The sequence below is a fragment of the Salarias fasciatus genome, chromosome 12 (genome assembly GCF_902148845.1).
Source record: "Salarias fasciatus chromosome 12, fSalaFa1.1, whole genome shotgun sequence".
Lineage (NCBI taxonomy): Eukaryota > Metazoa > Chordata > Actinopteri > Blenniiformes > Blenniidae > Salarias > Salarias fasciatus.
This window is the reverse complement of record NC_043756.1, coordinates 29,873,234-29,894,567: the sequence shown is the minus strand read 5'-3', so window position 1 is coordinate 29,894,567 and position 21,334 is coordinate 29,873,234. Positions and strand designations below refer to the sequence as shown.

Here is a 21,334-nt window from a genome sequence, read left to right as displayed (position 1 = left end):
CAGAAGTTCTCCCACCTGCAGCTCGTTCACAATCTGTGATCCTCAACTCAACCTTTATATTAAAGCTGAACTCTACACTCCTGTTTCTATATGTGATACCATGACTTATATCTTCAAGAGTTTTTAAACATTTATTGAACTTTTTTCATTTTTCTACAGTTTTTCTGTGTGAAATATGCTGATGTGTTTTTATATTATATTAAAGACTGTGTGATTGAAAGTGACAAAAATGGAAATTTGTTTCAAGTGAGTTCTGATATTTTTTTCCACTGCATGGAAAAATACTTTTAGTTCTAACACCCACATTATAGAGCATCTTCCTCCACGAACATCTGATTATGTAACTAAAGAGGCCAACTGTTGATTCAACAACGGCGCTCAGACTGAAATCGCGAGTTTTTGACAACAGCTGTCAAAGTGGAAGTCTTTTAAAACACTGTTGTCAGTGCCTTTTATGTGTTTTCAAAAAGTTGCCGTATGAACACGAAACGTTTCTGAAATGAGAGTGGAAAACGATGCGTTTTCACTGGTAGCGTTGTGTAGACGGGACAGGAATCCCCCTGATGGACCTCCTGTTCTTCACTCACTGCCTGCAGCCGTGTGATGGCTTTAGAAGAATTTACTCCTCAACTCTACTGCTGCTCCTTCCTGGAGGCCGCCAGAGTGATCAGAACCACCTCCCAACACTTCACTGCATTTTTAGAAATTGGAAATTCAGCTGCATAAATCTGACCTAATCAGATGTCCTGAGAATTGCCTGAATCAATTCAGCAGTGAAGCCATTAAATAAATCATAACTCAGACTAAAGCTTCATGATTTGGTTTCCTGAGAGGCGGAGGTCTGCAGGATGAGACAGGTTCTTCTTTTTGGGAGAGATGAACAGTGTTAACTGACACCAAACCAGCTGAGCTGTTGAATGGATCTGGAGGGAAAGAGGCTTTGGGGTTGGACAGGTGTTGGATGGGAACAGCTGGGTTCATGTACAGAACATCTGCAGAGAGAACCACTGATTCACTCTCGGATGAGGTTACTGACTCGCCCCTGCTGAAGCTTTCAGCCTCTCTCACACACACACACACACACTAGGCTTCAGTCAGAGGCGGAGCGTGGGTCTCAGTACAGAGGGGGCGGAGCATTCTCGACGGGCCCTTATGATAGTAATTTTACCATTCAAACAATCCCTCATCCTACCATCAAACAACACACTAATGCTCACTTTTATTGAGCCAAGCAAACCTCTATGCCTCAGAAAGCAGAATAAAGTCACAAAGCAGTTCACAAACTTGTTCTGAAGAACACACACACACACACACACACACACACACACACACACACACACACACCTACAAATGCAGCCTGAGAGGCATCAATCTCAGAGTGTCCGCTGTCCATGGTGCTGAAAACTTAGATTAAAAACTCACTGGCTAAATCTGTACCATCTTTGATACATCTTAAATATAAAATGAACACAGCTGGTCTAAAAATACACAATCTATTCAGATAGATATAGACACAGCTATCTATATTTTTTGGAATTCACGTATATTAGAAAATAAATAGACTCAGCGGTCTCTTATAGCTGAGAGCAACAGCGGTTGGGAGAGTGGAGAATGTGCCTGAAGCTTCATGTGTGCCGTTCTGTTTAAACTAGCTGGTTTAGCAGCTTAGCAAGCAGGGGTTGTTTGCTCATGTGATCAGGGTGATTACCGTAATACCCACAAAAAAGGCGCTCTGTTGGATTTTGAGAAAATTACAGGCTTTTACGTGCGCCTTATAGTGCGTAAAATACGGTACATCCCGTCTACATTTATTGTTTTCTGTTGGTCATCCAGGCATAATTATTCATTTTGATGTGTTTACAAAGAGCTGTATATTTTGTTTAAGACAGATGTGAGAGACAAAGTTGACTGTTTATTTCATTTTTTGTGAATCTAATTTGATATTGTGTGTGTTCATAGTTTTCACAGTGTTCCACAAAATGACATTTCTTCTGTGAGGAATAAACCATGTGTGGCTGTAGCGGAGCCAGAGTGGGGGCAAGGGTGCGGTGGCCCCAGGGCCCACAAGGTCATACGGCCCGTTTCATGTGATGTGTTCACATTTACTCGTAAATAAATTATTATAATAAAATGTGCAGTGTGTGCCAGAAGGTATACGGATATGATTGTGGGCTCCAATTTGCCCATTCTTACATTACGACTGTCCATGAATGCATCAGAGCTGTAAGCAGCGCTGATTGGCTGTGCGGCATGAACCAGTTTTTCTTTTTGCACTTGATCTGAACTCTTTGGAGGGAAGTTAAACAGTATGCTAAACACTATGCTAGCTGCTAGCGGTACTACCCAAAACCTCACATCGGAGCCACTGGTGAGTCAGTGAAACCTTCAAAAATATTATCTTTATCAGAATGCTGTGGTCTGAAACACCTGCCTATTTGAATGTGCCTTGTGTTGCTCTCAGCTATAAGAGACCGCTGAGTCTTTTTTTTTCTAACATACAGTACGTGAATTCCAAAAGATAATGTGTCTATATCGATCTGAATAGATTGTGTAATTTTTGACCAGCTGTGTTCATTTTATATTTAAGCTGTATCAAAGATGGTACAGATTTAGCCCGTGAGTTTCTGTTTGAGTTTTCAGCACCATGGACAGCGGACGCTCTCAGATTGACAGCTGTCACTCAGGCTGCATTTGTGTGTGTGTGTGTGCGTATGTGTATTTGTTCTTCAGAACAAGTTTGTGAACTGGTTTGTGACTTTATTCTGCTTTCTGAGGCATAGAGGTTTGCTTGGCTCAATAAAAGTGAGCATTAGTGTGTTGTTTGATGGTAGCATGAGGGATTGTTTGAATAGTAAAATTACTATCATATAAGGGCCCATCGAGAATGCTCCGCCCCCTCTGTACTGAGACCCACACTCCGCCTCTGATGTGTGGACATCAGTACGAAGCAGAGGCGTAATTTACATAGGGTTGGTGGGTTATGAAAACCCACGGGCCCTCTTGTGGTGAAATCCACTGCCGAGGATTTTTGTTTGTTTGTTTGTTTGTTCAAATCCGAGGCGGAATGAGCGCAGCAGCTGCCTTTTCTCCGGCCAGAGGCGCCGCTACACATAGGGCCCGGAGCTCTTCATCTGTTATAAGCTGGTAAAACTTTTTTTTTTCTCTTTACTGTGACCGTGTGAGAAGCAGAAAGAGGGACATGCATGAAGCCAGTGTGACATGTTTAATCTCTAATCTGTAATCTCATTCTCTGTGTCCTCCTTCTGGATTAACTTCGTTTAAAACTCCCCCACTGATCCTCCTGAAAGGACAAACTGAGGCTGAGACTAGAGAGCGAGGCGTGGAGACTGAGAGAAATGTGGAGGAGGGAAGATCAAGTCTATGATATTATTTCATTATAATTTAATGAACGATTAAAAGCAGAAATAAATACATTTCGTTATACAGTCAGAGAGGAGGAAAAGAAGGAGGACGAAAGATAAAATGAGGAGGAGGAGGAGGAGAAAAGTTGTGTTTTCAGTGGTTTGAGAAACATTGCCGTGTAAACAGAGCTGTTGCATTTTCACTTTAGATCATTGCTGTAGCAGCCGTTTATCATTTCTTGAATTCAATCACTAGGGGGAGCACTGGGGTGTGCGAGAGGGACAGCATAAAGTGTTTTCACTGTGTCTGATCGGCGTGTGGGATCATGTTTGCGGGTTGGATCGGGTTTGATTGGCGTGCATGGAATTTATGTGTGAAGTCTCCGGCTCCAGCTTTGCATCTTTAAACAGTGGATTTCTATACAGGATGATAAATGGGCTGCCGCACCCAAACGGAACGAGTGTGGCAGTTATTGATTGATTTGCTGCGGACCCGCGTCTGAAACGGCTCTCCGTCTCCACCTTCAGAGGAACTCAAAGTCTACCAGCCCAGGTTGATAAAGGGCTGTACAACTGCTGTGTGACCGGGCCCTCATTCCAAATTTTGCAGGATCCTTGGGGGTTTCAGGAGCTTCAGGAGTTTTCTTTTTTTTTTTTCGGGGGGGTGTAAACTGTCTACTTGGTTCCATTAATAGCTGCTTAAATATAGCCTGAAGCCTCCGGTTATGACGATGCGTCTCCTCAGAGAGGCTCTGATCAGCTTAAAGGATGAACACACACACACACACACACACACACACACACACACACACACACACACACACACACACACACACACACACACACACACACACACACACACACACACACACACACTCAGTGTTGGAGGTATCTTTCCCAGTATGACAATCTTCAGTCATTGTTAGTTAAAAACTGCAAATTTCCTCAAGAATCATTGTTCTTCAAGCAGCAGTTCCTTTATTTTATCAAATGACGCTTCAGATTTCAGAAATCTGTTCACTCTATAGAACTCTTACAGGTTGTACAGTTATTTCATGGCTAATTTGTCATTTTCTCCAAAACATTTATATAAATTCAGTTCTGAAATACGTGTTGTAATAAATTAATATTATTGTATCTTCTTGTTTGCACCTCCTTTGGTGTCATATTTTACACAATGAAAATGAAAACACTGACTTCAATTCAATCATTAGGAGATTTACACTTCATTAATACTTAATGGCATTATTTAGATTTACATGAAATTAGTTCTGAGGAAAAGAACCTGACCTTTATGTTCCAACGAGCTTAACCCAGGGGTGGTTGGAGGAGTTTATGTTCAACACCAGTGTGAACGTTATGCCTTATTTTTTGGACAAGGGTGGATTAAGCTTTACTTCCACATATCCTTCCTCACATATGCTGAATGGAATATGGCTTGGCTGAAATACGTGGATATATGTATGTTCATTAAACATACTTGTTTATTATTTACAAGAGGTTTATCTGGATTTTGTATTTTCTATCGTTGTGTTGACATGCCTGGAATGAATTTTAAAAATGTGTGCAAATAAATGAAATAAATAAAACCTTCTCTTGTACTTCTTGCTGTTCTGTTTTCTTCAGCTGAACTGAGTGACATCAGCTAATGTCTGCATGGCCAAAAATAATCATTCAAATAAGGCTGAGGAGTGTTGTCAGTTTCTAAGCAACACACACACACACACACACACACACACACACACACACACACACACACACACACACACACACACCTGCGTCATTTCCTACACTCGGGTCCGCGGATTGTCCGACCGGCGGCTCCAGTTGCGCACAGCGGAGGCTCCGCGGCGGAGGACGGAGCCGCTCCGGAGTTTGTTTTGGGGACAAAAAAACAGACCACGAGAGGAATATGTGTTGGTTTCTCCTGTTTGTTGTCGGAAATAGTGAAAAGAAAGGATCCCGGTGTGGAGTTTGATCAGATTGTCCACGGGATGCTGTGTGTGGATCGCTCGTCCCGGTGAAGCTGGCGCTGTGAGCGGATTAAACGGACAACGGGACGGTGTGTGCGAGTGAGAGTGTGTGTGCGAGTGAGAGTGTGTGTGTGCGAGTGAGAGTGTGTGTGTGCAGCAGGAGAAGCATGCGAGCAGCGGCCGGGACGGCGGACTGTTTGTGGCTGACGCGCCGCGCTCCCGCCGCGCCGTTACGCGCGGTCACCTGTTGAAGTTTTCCGACGCGCCGCGAGCCGCCGCTCACTTTTTCTCACGAGAGGTTCTTCCACCCGAGCGGCGCGTCGCCAGATGCCCGAGCCGTCCTGCCCTCCGTGCCACGCGCGTCCGGCCCGTCGCCTTGTAGGATGAGCGCGGATCTGGAGTGCGTTTCGCTCAACACGTCGGTCAACCCGGGCGGCCTGAACGGCGGCGGCCGTGCGCTCTCCGCCAATGTCCGGAGGCTGCACAACGCGCTCAATCTGCTGCTCAGCGAGCTGGAGCGCGAGCAGTTCATCCACTGCCTCAACGTGTACCACGCCAAGCGCAACGTCTTCGACCTGGTGCAAACTCTGAAAGTGATCCTGGACACGGGCGCCAAGCGGCAGCTGCTGCCCATGTTGCGCTTGGTCATCCCGCGCTCCGACCAGCTGCTCTTCGACCAGTACACGTCCGAGGGGCTCTACCTCAACACCGACCTGCTGCCCAGCAACGGAGGCGCGGAGGGACGCGTGGACGAGGGCGACGCGGCTCTGCAGAAGTACGTCAGCTCCGTCAGCTCCATCCACGACGCGCCGCCGGGATGTCCGGACGGCTTCAGCGCTGCGGCGGAGCTGGCAGCAGCAGCAGCTGCAGCCTCCTCCATGGTGCAGCCGCACTTCTGCGAGAGCTTCTTCGGGGACGTGCGCCAGGTGACCCTGACGCGCTCCCGGAGCCACGAGGGTCTGGGCTTCAGCATCCGCGGAGGATCAGAGCACGGCGTGGGCATCTACGTGTCCCTGGTGGAGCCGGGATCCTCGGCCGAGCGGGAGGGGCTCCGGGTCGGGGACCAGATCATGAGCGCCAACGACCTGCTGTTCGACTGCGTCACGCACATAGACGCAGTGAAGGTAGGAGGACGTGTGCGTGTGCATGTATGTAGTGTACTGCGCAAATTATGGATCTTTCAAACCTCTGCAGAGTATCCAAATATTTTACTAAAGTCAAAGGACTGTTACTTCAGCATAATGCTGTTCACCAAAATGAGGCGATGACAGCCTAAATGCTTCAATAAGAGTAATACAGTACTTAAAAACTACTAAAGCAGTGAATAAGTCATTATCAGGATTCAAATTCACAATGAAACAATAGAACTTTTAATTAGGCTCGAAATCAAGAGATCTTCACAAAATAACACATGCAGGCAACTTTTGCTTCAACAAGTTGGTAATAAACTACTCATTTTAACAAAACATTGCTTTTGATAGATGATAATTAATTGATCAAACAAAACAATAATTCCTTTCAAATAATGGTTGCAGGTGAAATGAAGCCCAGTGTAACGGAGTGAAAGTCTATTTTTCTTCAGAATTGTGCTCAAGCAAAAGTTAAAAGTATGTTTTATTGAAAGTAGGTAAATTTTATCCTAAAAGTTACTGAAGTAAGAGGAACTGAGTAAACATAAAACTTACACAACATAAAAACTTACACAGATATTCTGTCTTTGTAAAATTAACAAAATGCATAAGATTGATAGAATGCTCGAGTATGAAACTGTTCAATCCAATAACGGATCGTGAGTTGCATAAATCAGTAGATCAGCAAATGGCTCAAAGTCTCTTTACATCAGTCCCTCCAGAGCAGCTGAACTGTGCAGAGCTGGTCTGGAAACCACCGGAACGCTCTGTTCAGTTAGACACTCTTCTGTCTTTTTTTGTATACCTCTTTTATGCATTTGGTCTCATATCCTATCTCTCTTGGCCTCTCTTTTTTTCTGCCTGTCTTTTTCTGTCTTCTCTTTTTTTGCTTTATCTCTACTTTCTGTCTTTCTCCATCTATTTTTTCTCTTCCACTCCCTCTTTCCATCTCTTGTTCTATTTTTTTCTGTCTTTTTTCTGTCTCCCTCCATCTCTTCCCATTTCCTCCTCTTTTCTTCTCTCCTATTTTGGGTGTTCTCTCTCTCTCTCTCTCTCTCTCTCAACACTCTTAAGGACATTGTAAATTTCTAATTCACACTATAGGCCTAATCTGAAAACACACTGAGAAAACACTTCAAAGTTCAGCTCCATTCGTTCCATGATCTCCCCGAAGCCTCTACCTTCCGCGAGGCAGCGCGGTGATGAGCTGAGTCTTCACCTCCCCAGCTCTTTTGGGTGAACAATGTCAAACTCATGCTAAAATTTCAAGTTTTTCAAATGAATATGTGAAACAGTTTTTTTGGTTTTCCGTTTACACACCAATGGGGCTTGGAGCCACTGAAAATGCAACTTTTTGATTGTGAAACAGTTTGGAATTTTTATTGCAAAGCCATCATAAGCTAACCCTCCTGCTTTTACTTGGTGTGATATGAGATTGTTATTTTCCGTGGCTACAAAAAGGTTGACTGGTCCTCCCACCACATGCCACTTGTGAGTGTTTATGTGTCATAATGGATGAGTTCTCTCCTTTCCTGCGGCCTGTGAACGCACCAAGATTGACGGGCTTTGTAACGTCGTTGCACAGATTTAATTCTAGAGGAAAGAAGGTAAATGAGAGAAAAAGCCTGTGAGAGTTACAGCGTGAGAGAGCAGAAAAAGCATGTGGGAGGAACACAAAGGACAAGGCGAAAGGTCTCGGTGTTAAAAATATCTCCTGACGGCGCAATATTGTCCCAGACATGAATGTTTTATGTGCTGCATGTATATGGACCGTCTGTCTGCACAACTTCTCTTTTTTTTAGGACTTAGCAAGGTTTTTTTCCCCCCACTGAGTCACTCTAATATACTCCGGCTGAAGCCATTTCTGGGCCGGACCGAGGCCCTGAACTGGGTTTTATTCCATCAGGGTAGAAACAAGCCTCCTCTGCTCCGACCGCTCCTTTCCCTCCTGTCGTCAGAGACCCACCAGGATATCTGTGGCCCGTTGAGGGGAAAGTTCTTTTTGTTTTTGAGTAACAACTTTAATAAAAGGAGCCGATGCAGCAGGGTCAGGAAGCTGCAATAAAGCAACTTCTCCATCCGACCAATAAAAAGCACTTTTATCACCATTGCAGTATGCAAATCTGCAAGATTGCCTGGACAGCAGTGTCAATATTTACCCCGTCAGGAGGATCTGTGGAAATATGACCAAACAGAGCAGACGGACCTCAATGAGGTCAGTCTGTCATGAGCTGCTGGAGTTTCCATCCATCCGTCTATCCATCCATGGGGTGGTTGGTAGAGTTCTCATCTCACAATCAGGAGGTTGTTGGTTTGATTCCCCCTGTCCATGTGCCAAATTGACCTTGAGCAAGACACTGAACCCCTAACTGCTCGCAGTGGGTTTTACTGAGTGCCTTGCATGGCAGATGCCTCTACTGTGTGTGGTGTGATATGTCAGTGAGATCCATTTACCATCCATGCGTCCACCCCTGTATCCATCCATCTCAGCAATAATCCATCCATCCATCCATTTCACTTGAGTTTCACTTCAAGTCTCCCACCCCATACAGATTTTTTGGACCAGACACCAAACTGAAGTACCTGCAGAAAGCCTGCATATGTTCAGGGAGAATGGGCAAACTCCGCCCAGAGAGGCCTCTGGGCCTCGATCCCACAGGCCATGCGAGGTGCTCACAGTCCAGGGGCAGGTCGGCAGGTTGGGGTTCAAGACAAGATAAATGAGAGTGGGAACCGATCGTCCAGCCTGAACCATAAAACATTTTGAGAGGTGTGAGTTGAGATAACGGGGCCATGGCCCTCCGTGGGTGCCACCAGAGATAAATGTAGGGGGTCTCCAAGTACAATCTCTGTGAGCTGCTTGAAGGTGAAGTGTTTCATTGTGCGGTGGGACGTAGTTTTATGTGAAACAGCTCTGACCTCCAAATTCGTTCCTCTTCACCAACGACTGATGAAGGCAATATAACCTAGCTTTGTAGTACTGAGAAGAATCTATGTTTACTGCTTATCCATAATGAGAGTTCCCCTGGGACAAATGCAACGTTTCATTATCAGCCCGCATTAATATTCAGAAGCTCGCGGAGCGCCTCAGACTTCCAGCTCGCGCTAAAGGCTCGGGCTCTTTGCTCGGCACAGGTTTACAACCTCGCTCTTATCGGGAGCCGATTCATTACAGCTCCTAATGAAACTGCTAACACCAAAGACGTGCCGCTAACAGCGAGGACATGCTAACACTGAATGCTGAGAACGGAGCACACACACGGACCACATCCACCCAGGAAGGACATTTATTCTGTGTTTAGGCGACAATTATGTAGCAACAGAGGAGGGATGCTTTGCAAGTGAATTACCCGAGTTGCAATAAACAAGAGAGTGGAGTGAAAGGTTGTTAAATGTCATGAATTACAGCAGATGCTTTTGTTCTAGCTAAATAACAGTGCTCTTTCTCTTGCCGCTAATTTACTTTGATTGTTTTTTCCTCTCACATGTACATCTTCAATGTATTTTATTGACTTTGTTTCTAGTAGTCACTGAATGAATGAGTCCATCCATCCATCACTGTCACAGCCTTTTGTCACTGAGAGCTCATTTAATGCTTGATTTCTTTATTTCTATGAAATTACAACATTTAACTCTGTCTTCTCAAGCTTGTTGAAGGTTTTAATGTCAAATGTGATCTCTCTAGATGTGAGTGTTGTTCCAGTAAAGCTTATTGTATAATTTCAACCCCCACCCCCTCCCGCCCCCCCGGCCCCGAGGAGGCTCGTCCATCACTGTGTGAACCACAAGGTATTTGCCACTTCAAGTGCCACTTCAAGCACAACATGAAGCCAGTTCAGTTAAATACAAACCCTTTTTCTGAGTGATTAATAAAGATAAAACATAACAGCTGTAATCGCTTCATCATCATTTTATATAAACTGTTAAGTGAACATGATATATGGAAACATAATGCTGGATCTCTTCAAAGAGTGGTTTTTTTGTTGTTTTTCAAACCAGCATCTCATTTCTTACATAATTGGCTGATTTCACTTGACTGCAGTTATTTCACATAATGGTCAGGAAGGTTTCCACCGGCTGTGTCTGTGTAAAAACAGCTGGAAGAAACCAAGAGAAATGTCCACCACTGTTTCACTGCGGGAGGCTCATTCTGCCTCCACTGCAGTTCAGTGACTCCGGTGCAGAAATAACATCTCGAACTGTTTAGCTTAACAGACTAGCGCTGACAGCTTTTTAAAAGGCACCGCATCGCTGCTCGGAGCATCAGTCACGAGTTGATGAGTAAAAACACTACTCTGGTCCACAACGCGCTCAATTCTGTGGCTGGAAACATTTGTTTGTTGTTGTTGATGCTTATTTCACAGACAAAAATCAATGCAGGCAATGATGTAGAAAAAAACCTTTATAAAGAACTACAAGGACAGCTTTAACCCTTTAATTAACCAGTTTTTTATTGTTTCATCACATAAATTGTAAAAGGTTTATCTTGTTACTTACTCAGTCTAAACTCAAAAGGCTCTCAGAAACTACAGTATCTCCTAATTAAGATGAAAGGTTATTGTGTTTTTAAGACATCAGGAGCTTGAAAACCAGTGTGAATTTTGTCTTTTGTAAAATGTGACATTAAAAGGCTTCACACACATGCAGGATGAGGAAGTGAAATGTTGCCATGGACACAGCGAGCATGAAGTTTCTTTCTGCTGTGTGCCGGTAGATGTTCTGACAGCCGTCTCTGAATTACTTTGACACTGAAATAATCTAAAAAATAAAATCTGATGAACTCCTGGTAAAAGCTTCCACTTCTGTGACTCCCACAGGCAGACTAACTAAGCCTGTTTGAGCACTTTTTACACTTTTAACAGATGAAGAGATTTTACAACTGATGGGCCACAGGAAGTGTTTGGTTGGGTTGTTCCAATTAGGTCCGCAAATGTCAATGAAAATACGTCATTGGTGTCCCAGGGCCCGCAAGGTCATAGGGCCCCGTTTCATGTGATGTGTTTACATTTACTCGTAAATAAATTATTATAATAAAATGTGCAGTGTGTGCCAGAAGGTGTACGGATATGATTGTGGGCTCCAATTTGCCAATTCTTACATTACGACTGTCCATGAATACATCAGAGCTGTAAGCCAGCGCTGATTGGCTGTGTGGCATGAACAAGTTTTTTCTTTTGCACTTGATCTGAACTCTTTGGAGGGAAGTTCAACAGTATGCTAAACACTATGCTAGCTGCTAGCGGTACTACCCAAAACCTCACATCGGAGCCACTTGTGAGTCAGTGAAACCTTCAAAAATATTATCTTTATCAGGATGCTGTGGTCTGAAACACCTGCCTATTTGAATGTGCCTTGTGTTGCTCTCAACTATAAGAGACCGCTGAGTCTATTTTTTTCTAATATACGTGAATTCCAAAATCTATAGATAGCTGTGTCTATATCTATCTGAATGGATTGTGTAATTTTAGACCAGCTGTGTTCATTTTATATTTAAGCTGTATCAAAGATGGTACAGATTTAGCCAGTGAGTTTTTATCTGAGTTTTCAGCACCATGGACAGAGGACGCTCTGAGATTGACACCTGTAAGGCTGCATTTGTGTGTGTGTGTGTGTGTGTGTGTGTGTGTGTGTGTGTGTGTGTGTGTGTGTGTGTGTGTGTGTGTGTGTGTGTGTGCGTGTGTGTGTGTATGTATGTTCTTCAGAACAAGTTTGTGAACTGGTTTGTGACTTCATTCTGCTTTCTGAGGCATAGAGGTTTGCTTGGCTCAATAAAAGTGAGCATTAGTGTGTTGTTTGATGGTAGCATGAGGGATTGTTTGAATGGTAAAATTACTATCATATAAGGGCCCATCGAGAATGCTCCGCCCCCTCTGTACTGAGACCCACGCTCTGCCTCTGGCTTTAGGTGTTCTGAAAAGAATTGGTTCCTTGGCATCCAGTCTTAATCCATTTCTTGCATATTGGCTCCAGCAATCAATGATGTGTCACTCATCATTGGAAACACCTTTGGATAATGCTAATGCTAACTATGTTTTAATAGCTGAGATAAAGAACCGACATGCAGACAGCAGCAGGCAGCTCTTTGAAGGGAAACTAACCTTTGTCAACATTAATGTTCTAAATAAATTCCTCTAAGAAAACTTTTTCAAGTTGGTATTTAATGAAGTGATAAAGTCCTTAATATAATTCACACCGACCAAACAAGCTACTCTGTGAACCCCCTCTGCAACACTTCCTCCAGCCTCTCCTTCATATGCTGTTACTTTACTCTTTATTTATGACTGGGCTCAGCTCACAGCGAGCCTTGCCTCCCACAGTCCTCATTTCACAGAGAATTAAGTAGACGCTGATCGATGCCCTCTGCGCCGAGCAAACATGGCTGCATATCTCCGCTCATTCTGAAACCCGGTGTGGACAGATGGATTCTGTTGATACGCGTTCCTCCGTGGAGAGTCTGCCAGTTTAATATTCTGTCAGAGTTCCTGAGAAGCATGTACACAGGTCTCAGCAGGGATGAGCTGAAGGGCCGGAGGAGGGGGAGGGGAGTCAGGTCTGAGGGGTTTACACCACAGTGGTGAGCGGAGTCAAGGTGACAGCTCAGACAGAAGAGACGAGGGCGAGTCGGGATGGAGACGGACAGCTAACAGAGCCTCCTCAGATCCGCGACAGCGAGGTACAGGGGGAGGAAGCAAACACACTGCAGCTCACTTCCACCTGCTGTCCCTCCTTCGGGCTGCCTTCGCTGAGAGTCCCATCGGCAGCCTGTTAGGGGGGTGCCGGAGGGTGGGGGTGGAGGGGGCGACTCTGTTTCCAACTGTTCCATTAGTGGAGTCTAAAAGCTCCAAACTGTCAGGCCAAGGGAGAAAATACAGCCAGAGGGTTTTATTTTTAATCTTCTACAACCATTCATCTGCAAATTCCCAGTATTAGACTCTAGATATTTTGGCTCAGAAGTGGCTTCCGATCTGGTCCAGGACTTTTTTTTTTGGCTGATCTGAGAGAGGGTTCACAGGCTGCACCAGAGGTGATCTTTCCAATCAAAAGGCTGAAGGCAGCCACTGGTAAAGACAACGGATGGATACATCTGACATGGCATTAGAGGTCATACTGGAGTCAGACTGGAGTCCACAGACTGTCTGCTAGGAAATCGCTGGTCAGGGTGAATATGTTGAAAACACTGACATCAACATATGGCTCTGTGGTTCATTACACCAACATTTCTGAACGTACTGCTCACTTTTCATCATCTGCGCTGACCAAAGGTGATCCTCAGCCTCAGCCTGCAGTAATCGTCCCACCCGTCGCTCCGCTGCAATCCCGGGCAGGATCTACCGTCACTGCGATGAACAGAGGCTCGTCACGGCCGCTCAGTTCCAACTCAGGTACAAAGAAACCTTAACAGCCGTATTTAATGGACGCCAAAGCATCACATTAATCCTGCCGGTAATCAGGCTCTCTGGCAGTCACATAAGATGTTTGTGGGATTTCAGGCTTATTAACCGCGTCCCTACAGCATCCACGAGTAGGCAGGCGGCTTCTGGATGCCGTCCTTGAAACGTGGGGGTGTTTCGTAAGAAAAGACAGTAGGAGGAGGGCAACAGGAGAATTAAGGCTTTTAATGAAGAAACAGACATCGAAGAGTCAGTGTGGGTCACATTTACCATGATGAAGGTGTCTCACTCTGGACAGTGTCCTGTCCAGTCTGACCTGAATCTCTAACCGGACGTCATTTTGGCTTGAATTATTACCCTCAGTGTTTTAAATGTTCTTTTAATGGGCTTGATTCCCACTGCTGTTCAATGATGTTAATATGTGGTGAGTCATTCTGCCCTTTAAATGTCTGCATAGACAAAAAAAACAAAACAAAACAAAAACTGTTCAATCCACCTCCTTTATAGACGAAAGCTGTCAGATTCCAGACCAAAACTGTGAAATCTAACCTTTTTCTGTCTGGATCCCCCAGGTTAGAAAGACTGCACACCCCCCGTTTGATCTCTGCTTCACCCAAAACATGACAGTCAAGCCAAAGGCATGAAACCAGGCCCCAGGGCGATTGTTGAAAACATTCAGTGACGTCAGAGAAAATGTTATTACTTGAACCTGGAGGTGCTTCATAGTCCATCCATCTGAAAAACATGCGATTCACCCAACAAACAGTGAAAAGTTACACTGCTGCTATTTATTAGAAAAAGCAATGACTGATGCCAATGCTTAAAATCACTTCAGTGTGACTAACACAGAGAGAGAGAGAGAGAGAGCAGCTCTGCAGCTCTTTAACTGACATCACATTTACTTTGATAAGTGTATCTGGGTGTGTGATTTTCAATTTTCAGCCAGTTTAACTTAGTCATAATGTTACAGCCAGCTCGTGTAGGAGATGGGTAAAGGCGGTAACATAAAAGTCCACAGATGGAAAGTGTTAATAAAGTTATTTATTAACAAAAAGTAAGAACGGGAACAAAAAGAGACTCTAAACTGGAGTTATGAAACCAAAAACATAAGGCCAAAAGGGCAACTAAAAATAGAGATAATATAACAAAGGATTCCTGAAACCAAAAACACAGAACCAAAAGCCACAAACAGATAACAGAAACGAGTGCCTCGCTATCTAACAGCAGTAACCACTACCAACTAGCTCCAAGAGGCACGTGAGCATGGCGGGTTGCAGCCAGCTGCTGTCTGTGTCCTGCCAGCCACTTTTAACTCCTCAGGACTGCGGCACCATTGGTTGACGAGCTGCTCCTTGGCCAGTCTCCCCAGGTGCAGACGATGAGGCGATGATTGGCTCCTGCAGCAGCAGCAACCTGGGAACCACACGCTCACACACCTGGGGGGGGGAATGGAGAAACAATATGGCGACGGCCGTAACACATAAGTTCATATTAACCCGTTATGGGGCATCTATTGAAATACAGCTTTTATGGAATTAAAAAGTAGTTATTTTCAAACCATAGACGCTGTTTAAAATGTGTCATTTTAGGCCATTGTTGTAACAGAATAAATTTTAAAGTGTAAAACGGCCAAAATCTGAGTATTTTTCAGAATTTATTGCTCACTTTAATGTCATGTGATATATTTCCTATTGAATTTTTACATATTCTATTGATTTCTAAAGTGTAAAAAATAAATACGTTGACTTACTAGTTGTGAATTTCTGTAGCATCAAAAATATTTTGTTAGTGTGGCCATTTCTTTTTGTTCCCAAATGTCAAAATAAGACTTTTTTTTTTTCAAAGCAAAGGGGCAAAACAGCTGCTAACGGGTCACTCTGGAGCTATTTTTTTATATTAAAATGTTATGATCAACCCATGCATGATGAGAAACTTTCATTCCAGAGCACTTTGTCTGACAGTGTTTGATATTTTGGATGAAGAGCAGCCATCATAATGTTGCTCAGGACTATAGTGATCAAGTCAACCAGCTGGTCAGTCTGGTAAAACCACTTTGGGCCACCAGATGGTGCAGTGAGTCGCTCTCCATTCCGAGTTCTGAGACTCTGACTCACTACTGCCACCGAGTGCAGAACAGAGGCAAGCACGTTTAAGTCATGAAAACATATTATTCAGGAGGATGTGAGCATATTTATAGAATCCACTACTCTCGCCCACCGCTGCTTCAAACCGTTACGGTGTGCTAGGAGCCCACACCGCAGTCGTATTTCTGTTTCCTGCTTGTAGAATCGAGCAGATTTGAATTTATTCTTCGTGACTGCTGTGCTCTACATCTAACTTTGGCTCCTGCTTGGGTTTATTTTTGAACGACTGCCTCATTGTGCTCCTGCGTGTGTAAAAAATAATATTACATAATCACAGCCAAACGACTCCAGCACACACATCGGGTCTGCAGCGAGCTCCAGAAAAAGCTTCTTCCCTTCAGAACGGATGGCGGAGGAGGAGGAGGAGGAGGAGGAGGAGGTGGTGGTGGTCCAGGAGGTGAAGTTATCCTTTCCTGTCAGCTGGAAGGAGCTTAACATGATATGACCGCCGGTTGTTAGAACAAAGCGGGCCCCGGTTTGGCTGCTCTCACCATCAGAATGCAGCCGCTGGTTGCTGCTGTTGCTGCTGTTGCTGCTGCTGCTGTCAAGTGTCCTTGAGCACGGCGCTCAGATTCCATAGTACATAACAGGCAGCTCTGTGTGTGGGAGAGGCTGCTGGGAATCATCTCCCTGATGCTGTGGAGCTGCAGTAGAATTAGAAAGCAGCTGCCGTCTCGGGGCTGCGCGTGAGCGTCCTGGAGATTCGCCGTGCGCATTTCTACCTGCGTTTGCACATTTAAAGCACCTCGATCTTGAACACTGATTCTTTTACTGTTCCTGCAGTCTGGATACTGGTTGTAGTTCTCACTTTTAACCTGAGATTTGAATAAACTGGAACTGGGCTAACATGGTAACTGATTACTACAATGAATTTAGTAATCTGATTACAGTTACTCCACTGGGTTCATTAATGTCTGTGAAAACGCTTAGTTTTTAACACCCTTGTTGATGAATACTGTCAGTATTCAACAGATCCTGTGAAAAAGCAGTAAAAATAAATTTTCCACCATCGGAAGCAACAAACAAGGCTCCTGACAAACTTTCTGCAAAACTTTTATCTGTAAGTCAATTCAATCGGTGATCTTACTGTAAGAGTTCAGAATAGTTATTGACATAATGAAGAAAAAAAAATTACTACGATAAAAATCAGCACAACTGTAACCCAGAGGAAAACAGCACTACATCAGTCCGCCTGACATCGAGCTGCTGGGAGCTCAGATACACACCACTACAACTTGATGGGAAATAACCCGATCAGAATGAAAGTGGAAAAGATGCAGCGCTCAGCCATCATTTGCACAACAATTCAAGTGAAAATGCTTCGATTATGATTATCGTTTTAGAAAAGTTTCATGTTTACACTGTGCAGTTTTGAAAATGATCTCTGTTTACACAGAAACGGCACAGAGACTGTAGTTAACATGCCAGGCCACAAGTTGGCATTCTGTGGCTGTTTTTGTAATGAAACCACGCACACGTAAATAGAGAACAATATGTTACAAACTTTAAGAATGGGCGAACGCAAGCATTTGTATAGATGGAAAATGGAGTTGGATTGTTATTACGTATAGCCTTGGAATCATGACGCTCTGGAGGCAAACATTTGTGTTATTGTCCATCTACTTGTGCATGTGGAGGAGAACTATTTACAATGGCCATGATGCACATGTGCAGAAGCAGCGTTTCAGAAAAGTTACGTTTCCCCTTTTTTCATGAAGATGGAGTCGGACCGTTTTCATCTTGGGAGCTGTTCTCTAAAATTTGCACTTTCAGTGCCGCTGAACAGTGAATGAGGCCAAAAACATCACATATTTACAAATTAACTGAATTAATGGACATCAAAAGTCAGTTTTTAATTGCAATAAACTGAAACCAGTCTATAATGTCACAGACAATAACCTACAGGCACTTGCATAAGCTCACAAACTTTGTTCACTCTTGTTTGCATATGTGTGTGTGTGTGTGTGTGTGTGTGTGTGTGTGTGTGTGTGTGTGTGTGTGTGAGTGTGTGAGTGTAGGCTAACTGTGATAGATGCTCAAGTAAATGAAAGCGGCTGGCACAGGAGATTGGAGGTGGCAGTCAATTTAACTCAATATACTCCCTTCATACACACACACACACACACACACACACACACACACACACACACACTCAGCAGAAATAAACAAAGCAGAAAGAGCTCGGCTCTCGGGAAGGTTTCCATATGTATGAACACAAACTGAAAAAGCAAAAAAAAAAAAAAAAAAATGCTGCATCAGAGTGGAACTGGGGATGGAAAGTCTGCTTCTCGAACTTGTCACGGCCTCCCGAGAAAGTGAATTTCATGAACTTCAAAACTGATTACAGGAGAGCAACGAATCAAGAATTTCTCATTTAAAGCTGCAAGAACCGATTCATCAAGCTTTGAAGTACAATATGCGTTTGACAGACTTTTTATCTCGCTGGACTCCGGGTTCAACGTTCATATGTTTCCAGAAGCCCGTGACCAATAAGCTGTGTCATGATCTGCAGGGGAGAAAAAGAGGTTAAATCATGTCACATCTACTGCAAACACGCATCGGAGAGTAAACGCACTGGTGGGTCAAACCGGGACTCGTTCCACTGAAAAACAGGACCTGAGTCAGTCCCTCAAGGAACTGCAGGTCTCCACGATGTGACTGTGGAAACAGACAAGTAATACTGATTCAGAAACACACACACACACACACAGAGAAATCAGCTATTATGTGAAGCTAATGCACCATGGGAAAAATCACTACGTGAGTCACAAGTACTTTCATAATGGCAGAGAGAGACGGAGGATGAAGATGAGGATGAGTGTCTGTAACAGCTGCTTTAATTACCTAATAAATCCAGAATCAGCAGCATTACACAACAGCGGAGTGGTGAAACACAACCAGATGTTTGGTAACTGACTGTAATCACATTACATCAATGCTGGCCCATTACCTGTGAAGGAAAGCTGAGGGGATGCTGCGGGTTACTCGCTGATTTTGTTCCTGTTAAACCGCAGTGAAGAGATTGTTCGCTCGTGACTTGAAATTATTGAGCACAGAAGAGTAATGGATTACTTTCTTCAGCTCGTCTGAACAGCAGGCAGCAAAATAAGGCGGCGTTATTTGTGAAGAAACAAGCTTTATAAAAATATATGCATCTGTAAGCTGTCTTTGAGATTGGTTTATTAAAACTGCTCAGACTAATCTCTGACTTCAAAACATCTGAGCTGAAGAACATAGTAGCACATCCAGAGGTCGCTCTGTTCGACCCCGTTATCCAGCGTCTTCAACGGACTGCAGTCTCCTGGAGAGACAGCGATGCATTTTTAGTGTTTCTGCAAACATTGATTTCAAAACTTTGCAGTGTTTTCACTTGTGGGATAATGATTGTACGATCAGCTATCTACGCTCTTTACAGTTTGAGCCACATTCACATGTTAATGGCAGAAGCTGCTCTCTGTGGTCGTTGTCTGGAACTTCCAACATTAAGACAAACTCCACCAGCTAAGCCAGGAGTTCCATCCTGGGAGGAGTTAAGCGGGGAGGCGCTGACGTCTCGCACCTCTCCTCCAGCTCCAAAATAAACCCATCCACCACAGCTCCCTTCCTCCACCTCTTCATCCTCCCACCTTCCCCGCCCCCCCCTTCATGTAGGACCCGCTGGAGAGCTCCTCTTCCTCCCACTCCATCCCGGCTCGAGCTCTGCCGGTTAGCGCGGATTTAGCCGCGGCCGCGCTGGAGTGTCACTCGTCTCTGCCGGTTGCGGGCCTGATCTTTGGCTCTCTGGGCTCTGGATGGCTCGCAGCCCGCAGGAACGCCGGCCCAGAATAGAAAGCAGCTACTTCTGCCTCAGCCCCCGATTGAGCGGCGAGCGCGGTGAATGGACCCGCCTGCGGAGCCTCTTTGTCATCCCATCATTTGTTAGTGCAGCTCCAGTTGCAGGCTATCTGGGTCACTCACTCTCTTTATCTGTGGAGTCGTCCGCTACTTTAAAAATTTTATCAGGCCTGTAATTGGGCACAAGCATTTACGGGATGTTTTTCTTTCCTAGAATCAAAAACTGCTTCTGAATAAAAAGATTCCAAAACTGAAAGAGGAGATCCATCAGAATCGTACGTCTCTGACGGTTATTGATTCCTCTGACCTGGAGGTCTGAAAGCTTTCCTGTGGCTCCATGAAGCTTTCATGACACTTGAAGTCATTACTTATTTTATCTCTCTTATTTTAGTTGCACCAGACAGGAAAAAAAGTAAAATAAATAAAATGGTGAAATAGCCAATGCAGCTAAAATTGTTAAAAAAAAAAAAAAGTTATAACATCTTGAAAATATAAAACAGCTAGAAAGGGTTTCCAAAAATATAAGTTTTAAAGGTTGGAATTGGTTATAATAATAATAATAATGATAATAATAATAATAATAATAATAATAATAATAATAATAATAATAATAATCATAAAACAGGTTAAAAAATCATAAAAATGGTTGAAAACAACTAAAAGGAAGAGCGACTGACAGAACAATCCGCTATAAACATGAAGAAGTGATTAATGTGATCTTGTTCTCCTGTGATTGCTTCTACCTGTTGTCCATTCGCTCTGCCGCCGGTTCCTGCTTCTCTCTCTGTCCTGAGACGCTGCCTTCATCTCATCATCTGCTCATGTCGTTTATCAGAGTTTGCACCGAAGCTGCTTTCTTCAGGTCTGGACTTATTTTGACACTTTGAAGTGTGAGACTGATTCTCACTTCTTTTATTTGATTCGATTTTTTTTCCCCCTCGTCTGTGAGATTGATTTTCTTTTGTACTTTGTGAATGACAGATTGTTCATTTTTTACTTTGAGTTTTGTATTTCGAACTGAATCTCGACTTGGTCTTTGGAATTGATGAAGAGTGAAATTCCTGATCAGGTCAACAAGGTTATCGGGGGGGTCTCTTCCTGGTTCTGGGTCCTCGTCTTGGAGAACACATGGCTCCGTGATGAAGAGGAGTAAACAGTGTTGTTGCCTGCGGGTTGATAATGAGCATTAAAAGTAATTGATCATGGGTCAGGACGTAATTATGGTCATTACCTTCCTTCCATTAATTGTGTCTGCGTTGTAAATCCCTCTAAGTGGTGTTAAAGTGGGCGCGGAGTCTGGGAAGGAGGGTCTTCATCCCTCTTACTGTGATACTGTTTAATAATGAAGTGATGGAGGCCATGAATCTCCCTTTTATTGCCCCGTTGCCCCTTTACAAATGTGCCGGACGGGGTAGAGCAGCTGCAGCAATGCTTCCTCTGCAACGTCTGGACGTCGGTTTAATGAACGCAGCAGTCAAAGCAGTCCTAACCTTTTAGAAC

General features: G+C 44.1%; 1 protein-coding gene across 1 annotated transcript in view; it reads left to right on the top strand.

The window, feature by feature from the left end:
* Window positions 1-5,654: 5,654 nt before the first annotated feature.
* LOC115398638 (whirlin-like) overlaps window positions 5,655-21,334 on the top strand; it is a 76,591-nt gene continuing 60,911 nt past the window's right edge. The window contains exon 1 of the mRNA XM_030105505.1: window positions 5,655-6,459. Within this exon, the coding sequence (XP_029961365.1) occupies window positions 5,719-6,459 (741 nt within the window). The 5' untranslated portion in view covers window positions 5,655-5,718. The remainder of the gene's footprint in view (window positions 6,460-21,334) is intronic.